General features: G+C 34.0%; 1 protein-coding gene across 1 annotated transcript in view; it reads right to left on the bottom strand.

Moving 5' to 3' along the window:
• Positions 1-24,204, bottom strand: part of LOC140153636 (phosphatidylethanolamine N-methyltransferase-like) — a 45,703-nt gene that overhangs the window by 18,676 nt on the left and 2,823 nt on the right. Inside the window, exon 2 of the mRNA XM_072176437.1 lies at positions 21,429-21,539. Within this exon, the coding sequence (XP_072032538.1) occupies positions 21,429-21,539 (111 nt within the window). The remainder of the gene's footprint in view (positions 1-21,428; positions 21,540-24,204) is intronic.

The following is a 24,204-nucleotide window of genomic DNA, read 5'->3' as shown; positions in this document are numbered from 1 at the left end:
GGCAAATTTGCATAATATGTAAGCGTTTCCGTACTGTTTTCTAAGCAATTTTAGAGCGTTTTATTTGAAAGGTGCCCCATGTGTCAAAGTTGCTTGTTCCCCCCTCTCAGCTAAATCTGCTTGCCAAAAATTGCTTCCACCCTCCCTTTCGATCGGCCAAAAAATCTTGCCTCTAATTTTACCTTCCCCAAATGCCCATAACAGAGTATAATCACAGACTCCCCCACCCCAACTTATTAGGCTTGTGTTTTAAAGAGGCAAAAGATGCAATATGATAATCAAAATATGACGTCACTACCAAACTTCAGGTGCCAAACGAAAGGGTGTTGGATCTGGCTGTAGGCCTATGCAGTATTATTCCGGGAGTGGGGGGGATCACTCACGTGTAAAGGTGGTACGGGTATGTGCGGCGGTCAAGGGTCCCTTTTTCATGCTCTCTGGCAGTTCCTTAAGACCCCCAGTTTCCATCATGCTCCAGTTCATTGAGCCCAACACTCTGAAAATTGTAGCTCTTTAGCTCAAATTTGGAAACATTTTGAATTTGTTAGCTTTAAAGCCTATAATATGGCCCATTTTTAGTTCACAGACCTCCACAAAAATGTTGAAATTTCAGTTCATCAAGCCCCTATTTTGCCCACAAATTATTATTCATGTAGGCCTATATTCTAGACTTGCGCCTAACCAAGCAGTCATGCTGTATTGCTGTTACAATGTCCGATTGGGCTTTCCGTAGATTGGGCTTTCCGTACAAAACAAACGATTATGATTATAACTGAAAGCAATTTTGCTTTTTGGTTGTACTTTTATTTATAAACTGAATTTATTTGCATGTAAAATTATGTGATCATTGATCAAGCATAAGAAGAAGTTTACAATGAACGAAAATAAAAGACCTAAAAGACCCTATTTTGTCGGACTCGAAGAGGACTCGAAGCCGAGTCCCCGAGTCCTTGGGGTCCGAGTCCGAGTCCGAGTCCAAGTCCTTAGCTTCCGAGTCCAAGTCCGAGTCCGAGTCCTTGAAAAAGGACTCGAGTCCGGACTCGAGTCCGAGTCCGAGTCCCGAGTCCTCCAACACTGATGCTAGTATCAGGTTATTCATATATATTCAAGGTATCATTATTGATCCTTGATGTGTTTTGTGTTCTCGTCTGTAAGATTCACCATGCGATCTTATTATTATCAGGGATACTTAGTTAGGAAAGGTCAATTTTATTCCCCTTTATTGGAGGAGGTTTTGGTAATTTTAAATTTAATTCTACCAAAGAGGTTCATCATAAATTTGAGTTATAAGTCAAGTAGTACATGTTTTGCTTGTGGGAATGTATCAAGCGACTAAGTAGAAAATTGGTATTGACTTTCTCTTAGTCTGCTTGTATGTGAGAAAGTAACACATGATTGTATTGACTTGTTTCCCATCTCCATAATATTGAACCATCTTTCTTGTCTAATCCATCTACTATTTGGGATTCAAATTTGCTCCTTTTTATTATCAAAATCCAAAATCAATCATCTAAGATCATGGAAATGATAATAATAAGCTTGACTTTCTATGGATTATCAACATAGGTGGATACACACTACACAAACACTCTTTCTTCTTTTTGAATTCATAAAACATCTTACACTGTTCTTTTCAAATAATGTTGTCAAACGCAACAAATTGATAATAATTTAATCTTAACTACAGCCGAATGACTTTGGACCCAAATCATTATTTTTTTCAAGTAGTGTATCATCATCTTTTGCCAAAACCAAATGATTTGATAAGGCACAAAAAAAGGGAGAATGCACCAGACACATATTATACTTTATAGCATGTGGAAATTCATAAGTTTGCTTTCATTCTTTACCTTTGTATTAAGTCCTAAAATTAATTTGGGTTTATCTTTAGAAATTCTTATAAAATAGGGGTCTACAATTATACTACTCTACATACAATTAGTAAAATGTCATCTATTAAGTGTTATGCCAATAGTTGAACTAGTGCTACTAACTTAAGAACATTGAAATTATACATTTTTATGCAATTGCATTCAAAAAACAAAAGTTTTTTCAGGCACATAATTTGTAAAGACAAGTTTTCAAACAAAATATTTTGATTTCTTGTTAAACTTACTTGAATATGAGTCCAGTTAAATGATTATTACTATTATTAACTAGCGAATTGACACTTAAAAATACACCTTAATAACTCTTAATAAATGCAAGCAATTGTTGTGTAGGTATATTTAACTTTTTTAAATTTTAACCATGTTACTTCAGTTCACTGGTAACAATAATGTGCATTTTAAGTTATATACATGTCGCCTACTTTTAACAAATAGGGGAACTGGAATTATTTTACTCAATAAACAAAGACATTTAGGAAAAATGTGTTTTGGTTTTCAAAATTAAAACAACTCATATTATTTTTATTTCTTATATCATTTTAAATGTTATACAATTTTTCTTGAACAAATATTAATCAAAACAATGAAAAGAAAAACATAATTATATTATCCCCAAGTTTTGACACAAGCTTGTCTGTCAGTTTGTCATCAGTGATGAGCAGGTCCAGAAAGTTGATTGACAGAAAACAATAAGAGGATTAGACCCAGGATTAGATGCACCTAATCCCCACTTTAAGACATCACTCCAAATATATGGTAAGTGACTTAAGTGTTGGGTGAAATGAGAGAAGACAATTGGTGATCTTGCAATCATCCATGGGATTGGCTAGTCTTCCTGACCAATAAACACAATTGTGTTTGTTTTACAGTCCTAGCTTCTGTTATTGATTCTGATGAGTGGTTGTTAGATTGAGTCCAAGATCTTCTTTGCGGTAAACTAACCCCAATGTTAAACATAATAAAATTAAACAGAATGTTTGCATATGCCTTATATTTGAATAAATAAATAAATAAATAAAAAAAAAAAAAAAAAAAAAAAAATAAAATAAAAAAAAAAAAAAAAAAAAATAAATAAACAAAAAAAATATAAAAAATAAAATAAAATAAAATAAATAAAAATAAATAAAATAAATAAATAAATAAATAAATAAATAAATAAATAAATAAATAAATAAATAAATAAATAAATAAATAAATAAATAAATAAATAAATAAATAAATAAATAATCAAATTAACTCTGATATGTTGTAAAAACAATAAATAAAATAATAAAATAAAGTTAATAAATGAATAAGATATTAAAAATGAAATAAAATACAATATATAAATTTTATACAAAATACAAACTTATGAATTATGATAAAAACTAGTTGTTTTCATTATTTAAGAAATAAATAAAGATAATGCTAAAAATTAATAATATAATAAAAGAATATTTAGTACACAACTTTCTGGTTTAAGAAGACACATCAAGAGAATATTTAAATTTAAAATTTAAAAATTTAAATTTTAAAAATATTATTACACAGCCAGATACTAATTACATAAGTAAAATATTTAATTTATATTTCTATAAAATAAATATTTAAATAACCTTGAAACTTTGTATGGTCCATACTGAGAATTTAGACTGTCTAAAGTTAAAAGTTATTCAAGCCTACAGACTTGAGTAAAGTCTATCAATGCACAGGTAATGTCCGGCATAGGCATTCATCAGTGGTCAGTGATCACTATTGTTATGTTGATGAGGCTTGGCCAAGGATGAAAAGAAGAATTGATTCTCTCAATAGAAACCCTCATCTATTATGTATGGGAGGTATGGAGGTAGAAAGTAGATTAAAAGGAAGAGTACTTGGCGGGATTGGCATCATTCTACAACTGTTGCTCATGTAGTAAAGACTTTACTGGTTAGTGTGTGGTGAAATATTTTACCTTGTAATACACATGTTGTGTACAATGTTATGGAACAAGTTAACATGATAGTATGATGATCAGTTATGGATATTGGAGTTATGCTTATGATCTGAAGATGGTTCATCCATGTACAGATGTACAGGTAAGTAAGTTCCTAAGATGACAACCAGGTTATGCATTACTATTTGTTATACACAGTTTACATTACTACATTTGTGTTTGTATTTGATCTGTTCAGCTTCAATGTGATTCTTTAGAAATTGTACTTTAAACAAGTTTTGGTCCATGTTCTTAAATTCTCTAAGATTAAGATTGCAATGCAAAATTATCAGTTCATAAAAATGATATTAAATTGAGATTTTAAATTTTATTTTAAATATACCTACAGTTTCGCATTGCATCATTGTGAAATTGAAATGCTAAATTCTCAAATTTACTAGTTATCATATTTCTTCTTTGAAGGATTTTATGTTGACAGAACATAACTCTTTAACTCAAATTTACTAGTTCTCTCGGAGGGATCTCATGCTGATCATTAGTTATGTTCTGTCAATTGTTTGCTTTTTAATGACCTGTTACATTGACTTGTTTACATTTTGTTCAGTGTCAAATTTGTTTATTGAACTACGAACATCCTGTTTATCTGAATATTAATTTCCTTTGATTGTGGTAAACATTTGGAATATTATTGCAATATAAATTTTCCATTGCTGGATAGTTTATAGACCAAGATCAATTTCATAATTGTTGATTTTTCATTTTGGTTTTAGTACTGTTGAGCAAAAAACATCAAACTGTTCTTTTGCTATACTGTTGGTTAGTGGCCTGGGTTAGTGGCTCATTTCAAATTGCCTAGTGTGTTTAATTAACTTTGTTGGCATGGGCATCCAATTTACAACATGTGTGTGTATATATATACACACTTTACACAAGTTTGCAGTGGGCGGGACTTGCATTTGCGATCTTTTGTAAGATAAATTTGTGATTTTGACGGTCCAGCTATATCCACTTGCACCATAAGGGCCAGTAAGCATACAGAAGCTTATTAGCACTTTCCAATAATTTTCCCTAGTTTGACATTCTGATAGCTTATGTTTGCTCATTCACAATCCATGTGGTTCACATGTTTAAGCTTTGCCCTGTGAGAAAATCAACATATTAGACTCCTGCGCAATCTCATAGTACAGTGTATGTATTTTGTCATATGTTGTGTATCACTGTATCATGTGTTCTTAAAAGAACAAGTTAATATGCAAATGAATATCTTCAATTTTAACCCATTTTATATAATTTACTTATGGGCTCTGGTGTTTTGATATATGACAGTCCTCGAAGTAAACTTTATTAACTTTATAATGATATGTACCGTACTTATGTGTATGTAGCTGGGATGAAAAGCTGATGATCAATTCAAAAATTTGACATTTTAAAACTGAAGATATACCTTTTTTTCCAAAAAAGGCCTAATTTTTTTTTTTTTTTTGGGGGGGAAATTTTAATTGATCTGCAGCTTTTTATCCCAGCTACATACACTTTAAGTACATCGTTAGTACTTCGAGGACTGTTACTTTTTGTAGCATTAAATATCAAAAATATAAATTTTTAATCATTTGCAATAAAGTGTTATTTCGCAAATTTCAGAAAATCAAAATTATTTGATATCAGAAGGACGTTCTTCATATTCAAAATGCAATTTGATATATCTGCTGTGTCCCACAAAACATACTTTCCAAATGCTCATACCAGAGCCCTTAATTGAGGAATTATATTTATAAAATTTAATGATAAAGATGGTTTAAATGAATTGCCCAATGCAGGTTCTTTTTTCTGAGAACAAGTTTCTTTTATTTTTGTATTTTTGAAATCAATGATCCTTGGTTTTTGTTAAATGGCTCATGTTTTTAACCTTAACCATGAGTTGTTTTACAAAGAACACAGACCATTGGTAAATGCCTCAAGTAAACACAAGATTAGTGTCATTTTTTCCTGATTCTGTTCTTGTTCAATGATCCTTGGTTTTTGTAAAATAGCTCATGTGAGATGCTTTCTTAGACCATGAGTTGTTTTACAAAGAACACAGAACATTGATGAACTACATCTGAGAAGGCACCGCTATATTCGTTGCAGTTCTCAACAATGTCCAGTGATCTTTGGTTTTTGTAAAACAGCTCATGTAAATTGCTTTTAATCATGAGTTGTTTTACAAAGAACACAGAACATTGACAAACAACTCCAAGTGGGTACTGCATTCTATTTGTTCTTACTCCCTATTTCGGTAAAATACAGATCTAAGTTTATTTGGATTCAAAAGATGATGTACTGTTTTATGAAATAAAACTGCCCAATCTTAATCCATTTTTAATTCCTAATTTTGAATGATTTCTTACAATTGCAGTCACAAAAATTCAAAGACTTGTCACAAGTCTGAGGCTAGCATTCACAATTTCGAGTATAGGCTATGAGCTCAGAATTTTTTTTTTTTTTTTACAAAGGATATTATCCACACTTGCTCAATCTTAATCCTTTAGTTTTAACAGGGAATATTAAAGTTTGATATTTTTGTAATTTGGGGGACAATGGGCCTAAAACATGTTATTTTGAATGATTTCTTACAATTGCAATCATAAAATTCAAAGACTTGTCTCAAAAATTTAGTGCTGTATTTTTCTGAAATATGGAGTAGTCCTTCATGTTCAGTCATTGAAGAGAACATTGATAAACAGAACATTGATAAGTTACAACTCCAGTTGGGTACTCTATTAATATTTGTCAACAATCTTGTTCATGTTCAATGGTCTTTGGTTTTTGTGAAACAGCTCATGTGAATTGTTTTAAACCATGAGTTGTTTTACAAAGAACACAGAACATTGATAAACAACTCCAAGCTACCTTACATTATTTTTTGTTTATGTTGCTTACTTCAATGACATTTGGTTTTGTGAAATAACTCATGTGAAGTATCTTTAATTCATGAGTTGTTTTACAAAGAACACAGGTCTTTGAATAATACATCATGGCGAGCTTTTTTTTTCAGTTTGCGATCATTATCAATGATCTTTGGTTTTTGTGGAACAGCTCATGTAAATTGTTTTAACCATGAGTTGTTTTACAAAGAACACAGAACATTGATAAACAATTCCAAGCTACCTTACATTATTTTTTGTTTATGTTGCTTACTTCAATGACATTTGGTTTTTGTGAAATAACTCATGTGAACTTGTGAAGTATCTTTAATTCATGAGTTGTTTTACAAAGAACACAGGTCTTTGAATAATACATCATGGCGAGCTTTTCTTTTCAGTTTGCGATCATTATCAATGATCTTTGGTTTTTGTGGAACAGCTCATGTAAATTGTTTTAACCATGAGTTGTTTTACAAAGAACACAGAACATTGATAAACAACTCCAAGCTACGTTGTTATTTTTTGTTTGTTGCTTACTTAAATGACATTTGGTTTTTGTGAAATAACTCATGTGAAGTATCTTTAATTCATGAGTTGTTTTACAAAGAACACAGGTCTTTGAATAATACATCATGGCGAGCTTTTTCTTTTCAGTTTGCGATCATTATCAATGATCTTTGGTTTTTGTGGAACAGCTCATGTAAATTGTTTTAACCATGAGTTGTTTTACAAAGAACACAGAACATTGATAACCAACTCCAAGCTACTTTGTTATTTTTTGTTTGTTGCTTACTTCAATGACATTTGGTTTTTGTGAAATAACTCATGTGAAGTATCTTTAATTCATGAGTTGTTTTACAAAGAACACAGGTCTTTGAATAATACATCATGGCGAGCTTTTTCTTTTCAGTTTGCGATCATTGTCAGTGATCTTTGGTTTTTGTGAAACAGCTCATGTAAATTGTTTTAACCATGAGTTGTTTTACAAAGAACACAGAACATTGATAACCAACTCCAAGCCACTTTGTTATTTTTTGTTTGTTGCTTACTTCAATGACATTTGGTTTTTGTGAAATAACTCATGTGAAGTATCTTTAATTCATGAGTTGTTTTACAAAGAACACAGGTCTTTGAATAATACATCATGGCGAGCTTTTTCTTTTCAGTTTGCGATCATTATCAATGATCTTTGGTTTTTGTGGAACAGCTCATGTAAATTGTTTTAACCATGAGTTGTTTTACAAAGAACACAGAACATTGATAAACAACTCTAAGTTGTTTCATTATTTCTTGTTTATGTTTTTGCTTTCTTCAATGACATTTGGTTTTTGTGAAATAACTCATGTGAAGTATCTTTTATTCATGAGTTGTTTTACAAAGAACACAGGTCTTTGAATGACACATCATGGTCTTTTTCTTGTTCATTTTGTGACTGTGGTCTATTGTTTTTCATTATATTCAATGATCTTTGGTTTTTGTGGAACAGCTCATGTGAATAGTCTTAGACCATGAGTTGTTTTACAAAGAACACAGAACATTGATAAACAACTCCCAAGTTGTCTTACATTATTTTTTGTTTATATTCTTGCTTACTTCAATGACATTTGGTTTTTGTGAAATAACTCATGTGAAGTGTATTCTTTAATTCATGAGTTGTTTTACAAAGAACACAGGTCTTTGAATAATACATCATGGTGAGCTGTTTTTCTTTTCAGTTTGTGATCATTATCAATGGTCTTTGGTTTTTGTGGAACAGCTCATGTAAATTGTTTTAACCATGAGTTGTTTTACAAAGAACACAGAACATTGATAACCAACTCCAACTCTTGCAGTATTTTTTTGTTTGTTTGTTTTTGCTTGCTTCAATGACATTTGGTTTTTGTAAAATAGCTCATGTGAAGTATATTCTTTAATTCATGAGTTGTTTTACAAAGAACACATGTCTTTGAATAATACATCTTGGCAATTTTTTCTTTTCAGTCTGATCATTATCAATGATCTGTGGTTTTTGTAAAACAGCTCATGTTGTGGAAGTTAATCCATGAGTTGTTTTACAAAGAACACAGGCTATTGAACAAAAGCTCCTCAAGTGAAGAATGGCAGCAGTGTTTTCTTGTGTCATGTTGTTAGATGATTTCTGGTTTTTGTGGAACAGCTCATGATACATGTATGTAACCCATGAGTTGTTCTACAAAGAACACTGATCATTTTTTAATTCATCAATTGCATGTCATGTTGTCCAACGAGAAGCTGTTTGATAATTTACTTTGTCAGTGATGTTTGTTTTTTGTCGAACACCTCCTGTTTTTCCTAATTTTCATGAGTTGTTCTACAAAGAACACATATCATGTGACTCGATCTTCATTTGCATCTTCATCAGTTGGTTTTGATTCCTCTCCTGCTACTAACTACTGTAGTGATTGATGACTGATGGTTTTTGTGGAACAGCTCATATGTGTCTGTATCATGAGTTGTTCTACAAAGAACACTGGTTGTTAATCCAAACTTCCCAATGTTTTCATCTGTTTTCTGACATATCGATGACAGCTGGGATGGATGCTTAATGACCAGGCTATTGGGGATTGGATTGGATTTCACTGCAGTTTGATATCATCTACCTTTGGTTTTTGTTGAACAGCTCATGTTTTCATCATTCACCATGAGTTGTTCTACAAAGAACACTGGTTCTTGATAATTACATCATCGGGGTCTACATACCAGATCATCATGGAGGAATGTGAACTACTACATCAGTAATCTTTGGTTTTTGTAGAACAGCTCGTGCTTATTAGTACTGCTCATGAGTTGTTCTACAAAGAACACAGATACTGAGAAATGCATCATGAGAAATTACTGCTTGCAGATGTTGTTGTGTCATCCAGTTTTATCGTTTCAGCGTCTGTTTATTTGGTCTACAAACACAAGGTAACATCATGAGAATTAATGTTGCAAATGTTGTGTAATTCGATTTCTCATCAGTAGATACCAGGTATTGCATTTGCATGTTTATGTTGCAGATTTGTGTTAAATTTTTCCCTTTTTCAGATTATACAATGTGTAATGTGAGTGTTTCCAGGCAAATCACAAGTTCACTGGGTGAGTGCAATATTTATAGTTGTATGAACCATTTCATTCATTTTTATTTTTATATTATTTTTTTTATTTTGTAAATTAGCTTACAAAGAATTGACATTGCGGATCTCGGGATCTGCATTCAGTTTTTACTTCTCCAAAATGTTTCCAAACATCATCAGTTATCCTTGGTTTTTGTGGAACAGCTCATGTTTTATATAATGCTCATGAGTTGTTCTATATGAAACACAGATACTGTAAAAATGAATCATATGAATTGATATTACGGTTCTACATTTCGTTTTCCTTCATCAGAATGTTTCCAGAAAAATCGTCAGTTATCCTTGGTTTTTGTGGAACAGCTCATGCAAATATCTCACCATGAGTTGTTCTACAAGAACAAAGATTTCTGATCAAACTCATCACATCAATTGAGTGTTGCAGATCTACATCAAGTTTCCTGACAGATCATCAGTTATCCTTGGTTTTTGTGGAACAGCTCATGCGAATATCTCACCATGAGTTGTTCTATAAGAACAAAGATTTCTGATCAAACTCATCACATCAATCGACAGCCAGTAGTGTTGCAGTTCTACATCAAGTTTCCTGACAGAATCATCAGTTATCCTTGGTTTTTGTGGTACAGCTCATGCGAATATCTCACCATGAGTTGTTCTATAAGAACAAAGATTTCTGATCAAACTCATCACATCAATCGACAGCCAGTAATTAGTGTTGCAGTTCTACATCAAGTTTCCTGACAGAATCATCAGTTATCCTTGGTTTTTGTGGAACAGCTCATGCGAATATCTCACCATGAGTTGTTCTATAAGAACAAAGATTTCTGATCAAACTCATCACATCAATCGACAGCCAGTAATTAGTGTTGCAGATCTACATCAAGTTTCCTGACAGAATCATCAGTTGTCGGGGGTTATTGTGGAACAGCTCATGCGAATATCTCACCATGAGTTGTTCTATAAGAACAAAGATTTCTGATCAAACTCATCACATCAATCGACAGCCAGTAATTAGTGTTGCAGTTCTACATCAAGTTTCCTGACATAATCATCAGTTATCCGTGGTTTTTGTGGAACAGCTCATGCGAATATCTCACCATGAGTTGTTCTATAAGAACAAAGATTTCTGATCAAACTCATCACATCAATCGACAGCCAGTAATTAGTGTTGCAGATCTACATCAAGTTTCCTGACAGAATCATCAGTTATCCTTGGTTTTTGTGGAACAGCTCATGCGAATATCTCACCATGAGTTGTTCTATAAGAACAAAGATTTCTGATCAAACTCATCACATCAATCGACAGCCAGTAATTAGTGTTGCAGATCTACATCAAGTTTCCTGACAGAATCATCAGTTATCCTTGGTTTTTGTGGAACAGCTCATGCGAATATCTCACCATGAGTTGTTCTATAAGAACAAAGATTTCTGATCAAACTCATCACATCAATCGACAGCCAGTAATTAGTGTTGCAGTTCTACATCAAGTTTCCTGACATAATCATCAGTTATCCTTGGTTTTTGTGGAACAGCTCATGCGAATATCTCACCATGAGTTGTTCTATAAGAACAAAGATTTCTGATCAAACTCATCACATCAATCGACAGCCAGTAATTAGTGTTGCAGATCTACATCAAGTTTCCTGACAGAATCATCAGTTATCCTTGGTTTTTGTGGAACAGCTCATGCGAATATCTCACCATGAGTTGTTCTATAAGAACAAAGATTTCTGATCAAACTCATCACATCAATCGACAGCCAGTAATTAGTGTTGCAGATCTACATCAAGTTTCCTGACAGAATCATCAGTTATCCTTGGTTTTTGTGGAACAGCTCATGCGAATATCTCACCATGAGTTGTTCTATAAGAACGTTCTATAAGAACAAAGATTTCTGATCAAACTCATCACATCAATCGACCGCCAGTAATTAGTGTTGCAGATCTACATCAAGTTTCCTGACAGAATCATCAGTTATCCTTGGTTTTTGTGGAACAGCTCATGCGAATATCTCACCATGAGTTGTTCTATAAGAACAAAGATTTCTGATCAAACTCATCACATCAATCGACAGCCAGTAATTAGTGTTGCAGATCTACATCAAGTTTCCTGACAGAATCATCAGTTATCCTTGGTTTTTGTGGAACAGCTCATGCAAATATCTCACCATGAGTTGTTCTACAAGAACAAAGATTTCTGGTCGAACTCATCACATCAATCAACACCCGATAATTTAGTGTTGTGATCTTCTTTCGGCTTCCCTTCATCAACAGTTATCTTCGGCTTTTGAAGAACAGCTCAAGAATGAACATTGCAGATCTACATGTACATCCAGTTTCCTGACAGATCATCAGTTATCCTTGGTTTTTGTGGAACAGCTCATGCAAATATCTCACCATGAGTTGTTCTATAAGAACAAAGATTTCTGGTCGAACTCATCATATCACCGGATAATTAATGTTGCAGATCTACAGTTGGCTTCCCTTCATCAGCAGTTATTTTCAGCTTTTGCAGAACAGCTCAAGAATTAACACTGCAGATCTACATCCAGTTTCCAGACACATCATCAGTTATCCTTGGTTTTTGTGGAACAGCTCATGTTTTATATACTGCTCATGAGTTGTTCTACACAAAACACAGATACTGAAAAATGCATCCTAAGAATTGATATTATTACAGATCTACATCCAGATTCCTGACAGAATCATCAGTTATCCTTGGTTTTTGTGGAACAGCTCATGCAAATATCTCACCATGAGTTGTTCTATAAGAACAAAGATTTCTGATCAAACTCATCACATCAATCAACAGCCAGTAATTAGTGTTGCAGATCTACATCAAGTTTCCTGACAGATCATCAGTTATCCTTGGTTTTTGTGGAACAGCTCATGCGAATATCTCACCATGAGTTGTTCTATAAGAACAAAGATTTCTGATCAAACTCATCACATCAATCGACAGCCAGTAATTAGTGTTGCAGATCTACATCAAGTTTCCTGACAGAATCATCAGTTATCCTTGGTTTTTGTGGAACAGCTCATGCGAATATCTCACCATGAGTTGTTCTATAAGAACAAAGATTTCTGATCAAACTCATCACATCAATCGACAGCCAGTAATTAGTGTTGCAGATCTACATCAAGTTTCCTGACAGAATCATCAGTTATCCTTGGTTTTTGTGGAACAGCTCATGCAAATATCTCACCATGAGTTGTTCTATAAGAACAAAGATTTCTGATCAAACTCATCACATCAATCGACAGCCAGTAATTAGTGTTGCAGATCTACATCAAGTTTCCTGACAGAATCATCAGTTATCCTTGGTTTTTGTGGAACAGCTCATGCGAATATCTCACCATGAGTTGTTCTATAAGAACAAAGATTTCTGATCAAACTCATCACATCAATCGACAGCCAGTAATTAGTGTTGCAGATCTACATCAAGTTTCCTGACAGAATCATCAGTTATCCTTGGTTTTTGTGGAACAGCTCATGCAAATATCTCACCATGAGTTGTTCTATAAGAACAAAGATTTCTGATCAAACTCATCACATCAATCGACCGCCAGTAATTAGTGTTGCAAATCTACATCAAGTTTCCTGACAGAATCATCAGTTATCCTTGGTTTTTGTGGAACAGCTCATGCGAATATCTCACCATGAGTTGTTCTATAAGAACAAAGATTTCTGATCAAACTCATCACATCAATCGACAGCCAGTAATTAGTGTTGCAGATCTACATCAAGTTTCCTGACAGATCATCAGTTATCCTTGGTTTTTGTGGAACAGCTCATGCGAATATCTCACCATGAGTTGTTCTATAAGAACAAAGATTTCTGATCAAACTCATCACATCAATCGACAGCCAGTAATTAGTGTTGCAGGTCTACATCAAGTTTCCTGACAGAATCATCGGTTATCCTTGGTTTTTGTGGAACAGCTCATGCGAATATCTCACCATGAGTTGTTCTATAAGAACAAAGATTTCTGATCAAACTCATCACATCAATCGACAGCCAGTAATTAGTGTTGCAGATCTACATCAAGTTTCCTGACAGAATCATCAGTTATCCTTGGTTTTTGTGGAACAGCTCATGCGAATATCTCACCATGAGTTGTTCTATAAGAACAAAGATTTCTGATCAAACTCATCACATCAATCGACAGCCAGTAATTAGTGTTGCAGATCTACATCAAGTTTCCTGACAGATCATCAGTTATCCTTGGTTTTTGTGGAACAGCTCATGCGAATATCTCACCATGAGTTGTTCTATAAGAACAAAGATTTCTGATCAAACTCATCACATCAATCGACAGCCAGTAATTAGTGTTGCAGATCTACATCAAGTTTCCTGACAGATCATCGGTTATCCTTGGTTTTTGTGGAACAGCTCATGCGAATATCTCACCATGAGTTGTTCTACAAGAACAAAGATTTCTGATCAAACTCATCACATCAATTGACACCGGACAATTAATGTTGCAGATCTGCATTCGGTAAAAAGTGTACTTATACTAGTCCCTGGATCTACAATTTGTTATTATTTTTATCCTATTTAGCTTGTTTTGGTAAATTTTATTTGTATTAATTATAATTAATTATGTCCCATGTTTTAGTATGTTTTGTTTTTGTATATTCATGGTCATATGTTCTTTTTAGCTGAGCATCAAACTGCATTTTTAATCTACATTTGGAAATTCAAGGACCATTTCTGGGTAAAACATGTAAGTACATGATCTTGCATAACATTCCTATACATACCATTATTCATGGGATTAATTAGATAAAAAGACTGTGTAAAAGTCTAATGCTCTTTCCTGGTCAATGACTCAGAATTTGGATAGGTTATTATTTGTTAGCCCATTTATTGAAGGGTGGTTATATAATAAGCAAATAAGCCGATCACCTATGTAGCATGGTAATGTTCACCCACTTCACTTGCTTTCTACCAATTATACATGGGAATATCAGAGGAAATTAGAAAGTATGATTATTCATAATTTTAGGTTAGAATACAATAATTACTAGAGTAAATGTTCTTGACAATGTATGGCCACACATGTTTTGTAAAAATAGTGTGGGAAATAGTGTTTATATATTCTGTCTTTTATGACAGATGAGTAAGCAAATGCATAGATAGGGCATATTTGTGTTGTTGAATGGTTTTAATGTATACCGCCTTTGTAGTAATGCATGTTGTCCATTTCATAAGTTTTAGGGCAGGAACTGGCGATTGTACTACAGCAAAGGCAAGACGGCTAGCCGAGGAGTTTCATTGGACCATGGACTGCGGAGAATGTGGCATGTTCTTTGGTTTTTGTGGAATAGCTCATGTGAAATTATGAAGTATGAGTTGTCCCACAAAGAACACAGTGACATTGCTCTTACTTCAAATTTGAGCTTCTCCTGGTGTTAAATTACAGTATAAAGGCCGAGACGCTCAGGTAATTATAATGGGTAATCATGGTAATTATCAGTTTTTTCACTTCCATGGCAATAATAGTTACTACTATGGACATATTCTAGCTAATTTCTGAGTGTGTGAGGTGCAGAAAGTGTGGACGAACCTATAATTTGGTTTACTTGATACAAGTGGTAATTACAACTTTAGTGATTTGCTGTTCAGCTTCAAGCAAACCATTCTATATAGTTTAATATGCATAAGGGTGAATAGTATCTATTGTGCATTTTTCCAAAAAAGCATCATCATTTCTGAACTATTTTGAAAAAAAAAAATTTAATGATTTGAGGTAATGTTGGTTGCAATCTTGGAAAAAGATTAATTTGGCCCATCAAAAGCTTTCTGGTCTAAAATACACAATGATTTCACTATTCTGTAGCACTAGCCCGATAAGGGCACGTTGGCGCAACGGTACGGGCTCGGCTCTACCTTGTAATCGGTGGATTGCGAGTTCCAGCCCCGGCGGTGCCAACGTGTTGTGCTCTTGGGCAAGGCGCTTTACCTTACTTGCCTCTCTCTACCCAGGGGTGAAATGGGGAGCTGTTATGAATATTGTCCATTGAGCGCCGCCTAAAGGTATGACCATGCCTTAAGCATGGCAGCTGACATAATTCTAATGACAGCAGAATAAATGTAAAGCGCTTTGGTACATGTACACATGTGAAAGGCGCTGTATAATATACCAACATTTAAAAAAAATTATTTTAGCTGGGTAAATTAATATGTTAGAATGTTAAGAGTACTTACTTGTTATATAATGTTGAATTTTTTACAATGGTCTTTTGGTAAATTTAGACTAAGAGAGGTAGAGGTGGGACCATGGGAGTATATCAGTTTTTTGCATAGGGCATGGAAGTATGGGACATTTTTCAATATACAACATAATATGGGTTACCTTCCTGCCTAATGGTTACTAATAACCCATTTCAGCCTGGCTATGTCTAAGAAGTGAAAAAATTAAATTTGAACTATTCATCATAAATGAAAAGACAATTTTTTTTTTCAAATTTCAAAAAGCAACATATTGGTAATAAGCTCTTTTTTCCCCGCTCACTTGAGTTAATTTCTTGCTAGGCCCTTCAGTCTTTACATCTGGTGAGCTATTGAAGCTTCTCAAGGTAAAAGTATAATTGTTATGCATAAGGTATGGAATTATTGTAAAAGTGGGGATTATCAATCAATTTTAACTGATAATCTGTCTAGTAAATTTGACCAAGCATTGATCAGGAAGATCCATAACCAATAAATCAATATGTTGGATTCCCTTAAACCCAGATCAGTGGATTAATATCAAAAAGCTAAACAGGTAGAAGTTTGTATATTCTTATAATTTTGTTGTATTTTTAATGATTAATAAAGAATGATGATTGATTCATTCTTCCGTATGAATGATCAAAATGTTTTCTAGTTTTTCAGTTGTCTTTTATTTTAATGTTTATGAAATTCTGCAACATAAGAATTAAGAATGCTTGATGACAGTCATTAAATTACTGTACTGAATCAAGTACAACCCCACACCTTTTTAGGTGAACAATTTTCAAAATTGGCAGGAGGGACTATTTATAAAAACTTGATTTTTTTTTTTTTTTTGAGTGAACACAAATTAGCACTTTGCATATTGAATTTTTTTTAAAGTCCAATCATGAATGATCCTAGCATTTAGCATTTTTTAACAATTTCTGGAATTTTTAGAAAAAAATTGTGACTGGGGCTTTATTCGAAGGTAGGACTATACTCGCGGCTGCAGTACGATAGATCCCTGGGGATAGATCCCTTTTCATTTGCACCTTAAAACTGCAGTGGCTTTGACCACTCATAAAAATATGGAACTCAAAATCCACACTTACCGTATTGGTCCGAGTATAGTCCCACCCGTTTTTTATGTGAAAATTTTTCACAATTGGGGGGTGGGATTATACTCGAATTTCAAAAAAAAAAAAAATTCAAAATGCATTCAAATTTTATGCATTTTGAAATTTATTATGACATGAATACAAATTATCAATTTTCATATTAAAAATACAAAATATCTTGAAATTTTTTTTTTTATTTATTTTTTAGGTCAACCATGAATGATCCTAGCATTTTTTTTTTACAATTTCTGAAATTTTTCGAAAAATGGGGGGTGGGATTATACTCGAACATGGGACTATACTCGGACCAATACGGTAATAATATCTGAAGCATCCATCAAGTCACAAAACAGGACACAGTTGAGTTAGATGCCCTGAAGCCGAGTTCAATCTCAATGCAAGACGTATGTGATGCGATCAAGCAAAATCAGTCTGAACTCTGAAATATTACATTTTCAGTTTCTTACAGGATAGTAAAAAGCATCTACAAATCTGCATTTTGTAGAAAACTCCATTCAAATTGAACAATCAGTTCCAAAGATATGAGCAACTAAAGTGTTTCCAAAACAACGGAATTCAAAAGGAAATATTTCCATTGTTTGGCATATATCTCAAAATCAATATTTCCGAGTTCCGACTGATTTTGCTTCATCGCATCACATATAATGAATAATATGTGTTAATAGGAACATTAGGCATAATGTAAGTCATTCAATTGCCAGCCTGATTGAGTGGGCACTGGGCAATTTTCAATGGCATTATTCACAACTTTCTCTAAGGCCACGAAAAAAAAATCATGTAAAATCAGCTGTTTTTGTGCCAAAATCTATTTGATTTTGACAAAATTTCAAAAATATTTTTAAAATATGTTCACAAAAATCAACAAATTTTGGCCGAATTTTCAAGCTTTTAGTGATATTTTAGGGTCATTTTACCCTCCCCCTTAGACCCCTTGCATGCCAACCACAGTATCACCAACCGGTTGCCACAGGGGTTTCTCTGCGATTCCATGCGTAAATATGACTTAGGTGATTGCATCATGTGGGATGGCATGCAAAATTATTTGAAATATTTTTTATAATCAGTTAATTCTGAAGAAAAGTTGCATTACACTACTTAAAAACATGGACGTTTCAAAAATCAGTCAAGTATTTTTTATAATCAGTTAATTTAATTGGATGATGGGTATTTAATTTTGACCAAGAGTTGATGTAAGTGGTTTTGAAACCAAGCTCTTCATATACAAGTCATTTTAATAATGTTTTCATGACCATTAGGCCTATATAACCATATATTTAAATGTTATTAAAATGTTTTGGGTTTATAACATTTTAAGGGGGTACTACACCCTGTGGTAAATTTGTGACTATTTTTGTATTTTCCTCAAAAACTAATAACACACTGGTAACAAAAGTTATGTATATTATTGGGGCAAGGAATCCAATTACTACACTGAAATTTCAGTGACTCAAGACAAGTGGTTCAGTATATATGATAGGAAATAAGGTACATCCTAGCGGTACCTCATTTCTTATCATAAATAACGTACCGCTCGTCTTGAGTCACTGAAATTCCAGTCTAGTAATTGGATTCCTTGCCCCAATAATATACATAACTTTTGTTACCAGTGTGTTATTAGTTTTTGAGAAAAGTGCAAAAATAGTCACAAATTTATCGAAGGGTGTAGTACCCCCTTAAAAACATTTGTGTTTGCTGGGAAGCCATGACATTTAAGATGTAGTGGGCTGCAACTTGCGATCCAATATATCAAATGTGACAAGATCTGGTTCCATGGAGGCCAAAGGCAGCAAATTTGAAATTGAGATATGGGGAAAATAATTTTTTTTAAACTACAAAATATTAAATATAAGAATAAACATCACAAACTTTAGAACCAAGTATGCTAGACATTTGGCATTGTCAGTATTTGCTAGACCAATGTATGTAATAAGGTAATCAGATTGTGTCACAATAGTAAATCTGGTACAATACTAATATCAACTCTTGTCTTATCTCCCCTGACTTATGTTAAAAAATGATTATAGCGCCCTCTGTAATGGATTTCCCCATCAAAAATGCATCCCAGTTATCACTGATAAATCATCTCTGATTTTTGCTTATATCATCTCTGATTTTTGTTTAAAAAATGGGGCACACATGATTGCAACAAAAAAATAAAAATATGAATGAATGAAAAACAACAACTAAATAAACAAACAAACAAAAAATCCCTTCACACTTTAAGGCATGGGGTATGAACGTTTGGACAGTATTTATTGTGGGACATTAGAGCACATCAGACATATAGAATTGCATTCTGAATACGAAGAATGTCCTTCTGATATCAAATAATTTTGATTTTTTGAAATTCGCAATGTAATACACATTTTATGGCAAATCAGTAAAAATTGATATTTTTATATTTAACAGTACTCAAGTAAACTTTATAAATCTGATGATATGTACTTGGGATGAAAAGCTGACGATCAATTGAAAATTTTGACCTTTCGTATTGAAGATATGGATTTTTTTCCCCAAAACACCAAAATAAATTAGGTCTTTTGGGAAAAACAAATCCATATCTTCAATATGAAAGGTCAAAATTTTCAATTGATCGTCGGGCTTTTCCTCGCACTTACGACGCGTATTGTGTTGCGCAACTTTAAGATCCGCGGTTGCGTTAATTCCTCTTGCGCGTGCATCAAAACTCAAGACATATTCTTTGTCATTTTACACATTGCAACTGACGAGTGTGGATGGGTGAAACCATCCATACGAAACAAATTTGTATTACGATGTGGTAATTTCACTAATAATAATATACACCTATATATCATTAGATTTATAAAATTTATTTTGAGGACAGTGATGTCAAAAATGTGAAAAATATCAAATTTTAATAATTTGTCATAAAATTTGTATTATATCGTGAATTTCAAAAAATAAAAATTATTTGATACCAGAAAGACATTTTCCGTATTCAGAATGCAATTCGATATGTCTGATGTGCTCTCATGTCCCACAAAAATACTGTTGAAATGCTCATTCCACATCCCTTAAATGTGCACCCACAATTCAGATTTGCCTACACAGGAATGAAAACAGTGGCGCAACTTTGGGATAGGGTGCCCGGGGACGAAAGTAGATCAGGTGCCCCTAACCAAGGGTGTGCATGGTGCACAGCAAATCAATTTAGGTATTGAAAGCCATAGAATAACTTACAAATAGTGTTTCAGATCAAATTTATTTCATGTTTCAGTGAACTTCATATTATTTTTTTTAAATTCATCTTCTCTTTACATTTGAACATTCATCACTAGCTGCAGTGACGTAGCTATTGGTTGTGGTGCCCGGGGGCAAGAATTATATAATATTGGATGGCATTGATGGTTGTATTAGAATATACTGCACGCGCCATGAATAACATTCAACAACCTGAAATAAAGCCATCCAATATTATTATTATTATTATATAATATGAAGCTGACTGAAACTCATAAATGAAAACATTTACCACACATCAATGAGTCGCGGAGTCATCTGCAGAGTAGTCATGTTTTGTTTTTAAATTCCTACAGAGCGTCGGAGAACCGTACGATCAGAGGGGGGTCATGCAGTACCAAAATTAGTCTCAATCACTGTTTGTGAATGCTCTACATGAATAAGTACTGCGTTTGTGTGATGGGTATTATGATGAGTGTGCCGGTATCAAGATTTATTGAACAGTTTTGTAAAAATACTGAACAGTTTGATTTAACGTCATTCAGTACTAAAAATGAGTGGTATAGATGGAAGCTTCATAAAACAAAATATCCCCTCTTCCTGAAACAATTGCACGTGAAAATGTGCATAAATACCATTAATTGCATTTCGGTCTCAAATGACAATTTAAGTTGAAGGAGACACCCAAATGAAGAGTAATTCTATGCATAGTGGGTAAAGGTTTCCACTTCTTTCCTAGAACAAAGTATTATCGTGTCAGGCCTGGGTGCCCCCTTACCCCGGGGGGCGCAGCCCCCCAGAGCGCATAAGGAGTTACGCTGCTGAATGAAAAAAATAAAAATTTACTATCCTGGAACAACATAATAATATTTTATAACAGTCCAGCAGTCTGTAAACTGTTTCAGGCCCAATCAGGCCATGGGTTTGATTTAATTTGATTTTTGATTTGACTTGTTTCAATCAACAGAATAAAAATCTACACACATTTAAGCTTCATAGCAGTACATTAAAATATTTAAAAGAAACACAATTAAACTTAGCACAGAAAATAGCAATAGTCTTTGGGGAAGATTTTTGCATTATATACTTACACAATTCCAAAACAGAGGATTGAAAATGATGAGAATCCCTGTGATATACAGATTGGTATCACTCCAGTCAATCTGAGGTGGGTTACACGTCAGAGCTTTGGGCAGTTCCATCTACATCAAAAATTCAATAAAGTTACAATACCGGTAAAGGGTTTAATAGTGGACAATTCGTATAAAATTCAATATTTATACAGTCAGTTAAAGGCCTATTCAGAGATTTGTTCAGAAAATTGTAAAAATCATCAAAATTCTCTTTTTTTTCAGCTTTGTTAGAAATATAGATGTGCTAATGGTTAAGCTGAAAGCCTTGCATTTAAAATAGGACATTAATAACGAGGAACTGTAATATCTTTCAGCACTTGAGTAGAGAAATTAGCTATTTGAATGGGACTTTATCAATACTGCCATTTTCCTTGTTTTTTGACCAAATTTTTGATTTCACAAATACCTAATGACGATTTTAATTACTTATCTTTCACTTTTAAACAACATACACAATTTTAATTTATTTACACTTTCGCTGGGATCATTGAATGGGCCTTTCACCAGCAAAATATTTCAATTTTGATATCCTTAAAATAAATGAAAACCAAACCTTAGAGCTAGCTTTCACACCAAAAGTTTCACAAGAATTGCCCATCTATGATATCACCGTACACAGGGGGAAGGGGGCGAGCACCCCGTTAAATTTCAAAAAAAGGAGAGGAGAAAGAGGAAAGGTGAAAGAGGAGAGAAAGGGAAAAGCAGAAGAGAAAGGGAGAAAAAGAGAAGAGAAAAGTTAAATAAATGCCCGGGTTAAATGCATGCAACCGTGGTAATTGAGTAGACGGTGGCGCATGCCTAATGCACAACCGGGTTGATCGTGAGTATAATAATTAATAGGCCTATGATCAGGCCCACTGATATGCAGCCGGCCTATCACATTTTGTCACCAATCCATTCATGCTTTAGTAGGCCTAATCGTGAGTTTTTTTTGCAAATTTTCAGGGTTTTCAAACTAAAAACAATAATAGTGCCAAAATGGTCCACCAAATGGCTTCAATTAGGACTTCATTTTGTAAAAGTTTCTCACTTCAACCCCCTGTGTAGTGGATATTATTAAGCCTATTAAAACAAGTGCCAGTCTTCGCTTCTGATTTTGACACCCGGCACTTAAAGTTCAACACACTTTAGCACCAGTGGCCTGCAATAATAATAATAATAGGAAATCTTGTTTCCGAAAGGCTTCATATGGGCTGTCATTTCGGAAATTTTTCACCGCAATTTTTTATTATTAGAAAAAAAAACCTTATTTCAGCCCCCCCCACCCCCATCAAAAACAAATCCTGCGTACATGCCTGGGATTATACCAAAGTTTAATATTAGGCTTATATAAAGCGGAAAAAATAAAGACTAACTACACCGTGTATTGATATAGAATGGCATGCACGCATTTGGGCACAGTGCTTATGCTAGTTGTGCAATGTGCATTGGGTAATGTGTGACTGGCGCATGCTTATGTGAATTTACACAAACATGCAGTAACAAAATCTGAATAATTTTTTTTACGACATGGCATAACTGGGCATTAACAGCAGAGACAAAAAAATCATTTAGAAGCTGCTGACGAGGAAGCACCCAGAAAGCGATTAACCTCCCTGCTGAAGCTGGCCCTCAATCTAATGGCTGGAATTTGGGCAGGAAGAGAATTCCATAATGGTGGTAGAAATGATCTTTCATGGCTGACAAGGTTTGATCTTGGGACTTCCACTGCTAGGTCATGGGATCTCACAGACCGTCGCAACCTGGGGTCATGGACATGGATATCTGGCATCAGCTGGCATAATAACTCAGGGGCATCCTTGTAGAACATACGATGGAAGAGGATGGCTGCTCCAACTGCCCTGCAGCGGCTCAATGGCTGAATATGATGATCTTCATACTCAGACCAAGTGGCAGACCAATGACATGCTTAGCTCTATTTTGGATGGAGTCAAGCTGAGCTAGTGAGATGGGAGTTGTACCAGTCCAAGCACTGCTGGCATATTCCATTTTTGATCGTATCATGGCCTTGTAGATGATGGCTCTCTGTGCAGGTAGAATATAGGGTGATGCTCTTCTGAGGAGTCCCAGTTGCTGACCAGCTGTCTTAGACATTTTGGTGATATACTTGGTTCCAGGACAAGTTGTTATTCAATGTAAGACCTAGAAGGTCCACGCTGTCAGCTTCTTCAACAAACCGAACAAACTTTACATGCCAGTTGTTATTCAAGGGTGCTCTATTTTAAGCAAGTGCATAAACCAGCTTTAAGTTATTCAGTAGTAGGGTCAGGTTGTTTTAAAGCACAACTTACATATTTTCCTTTGAGTTATATATTGCTGACTTGTATTATATTGTTTGTATGTTGGTAATTTTATAAACATTATTATTATTCTATCAATATACACCATCTTACAATTTGGGTGTCAAAATGAAATGGCTGTAAATTCCTTTAAACAGACGTTATTTCCTATACAAGTCCAAGCATCACCCGTCAATGAGGGTAGATCGTTTCATGAAATATGACAGAAGAAACTGCTATGCACACACTGCATATATATTTGGACTATCTTTAGCATAAACAAAAGACACACAATGCTCTATCGCATGTACATGAAGGTATATAATGCTGGCGTGATTGTTAGACACTAGTTATTGGCCTTCATGAATATGCTAGAAATCACAGCATACAAAGCATGGGCACTTAAAAAAAAAGCGCAGTGATTAAAAGTGCGCTACGCACAGGCACAATGCCTA

This window comes from Amphiura filiformis, chromosome 1, assembly GCF_039555335.1.
Source record: "Amphiura filiformis chromosome 1, Afil_fr2py, whole genome shotgun sequence".
Classification (NCBI taxonomy): domain Eukaryota; kingdom Metazoa; phylum Echinodermata; class Ophiuroidea; order Amphilepidida; family Amphiuridae; genus Amphiura; species Amphiura filiformis.
Note: the sequence above shows the minus strand (reverse complement) of the source record. Positions and strands in the feature narration are given on the sequence as shown.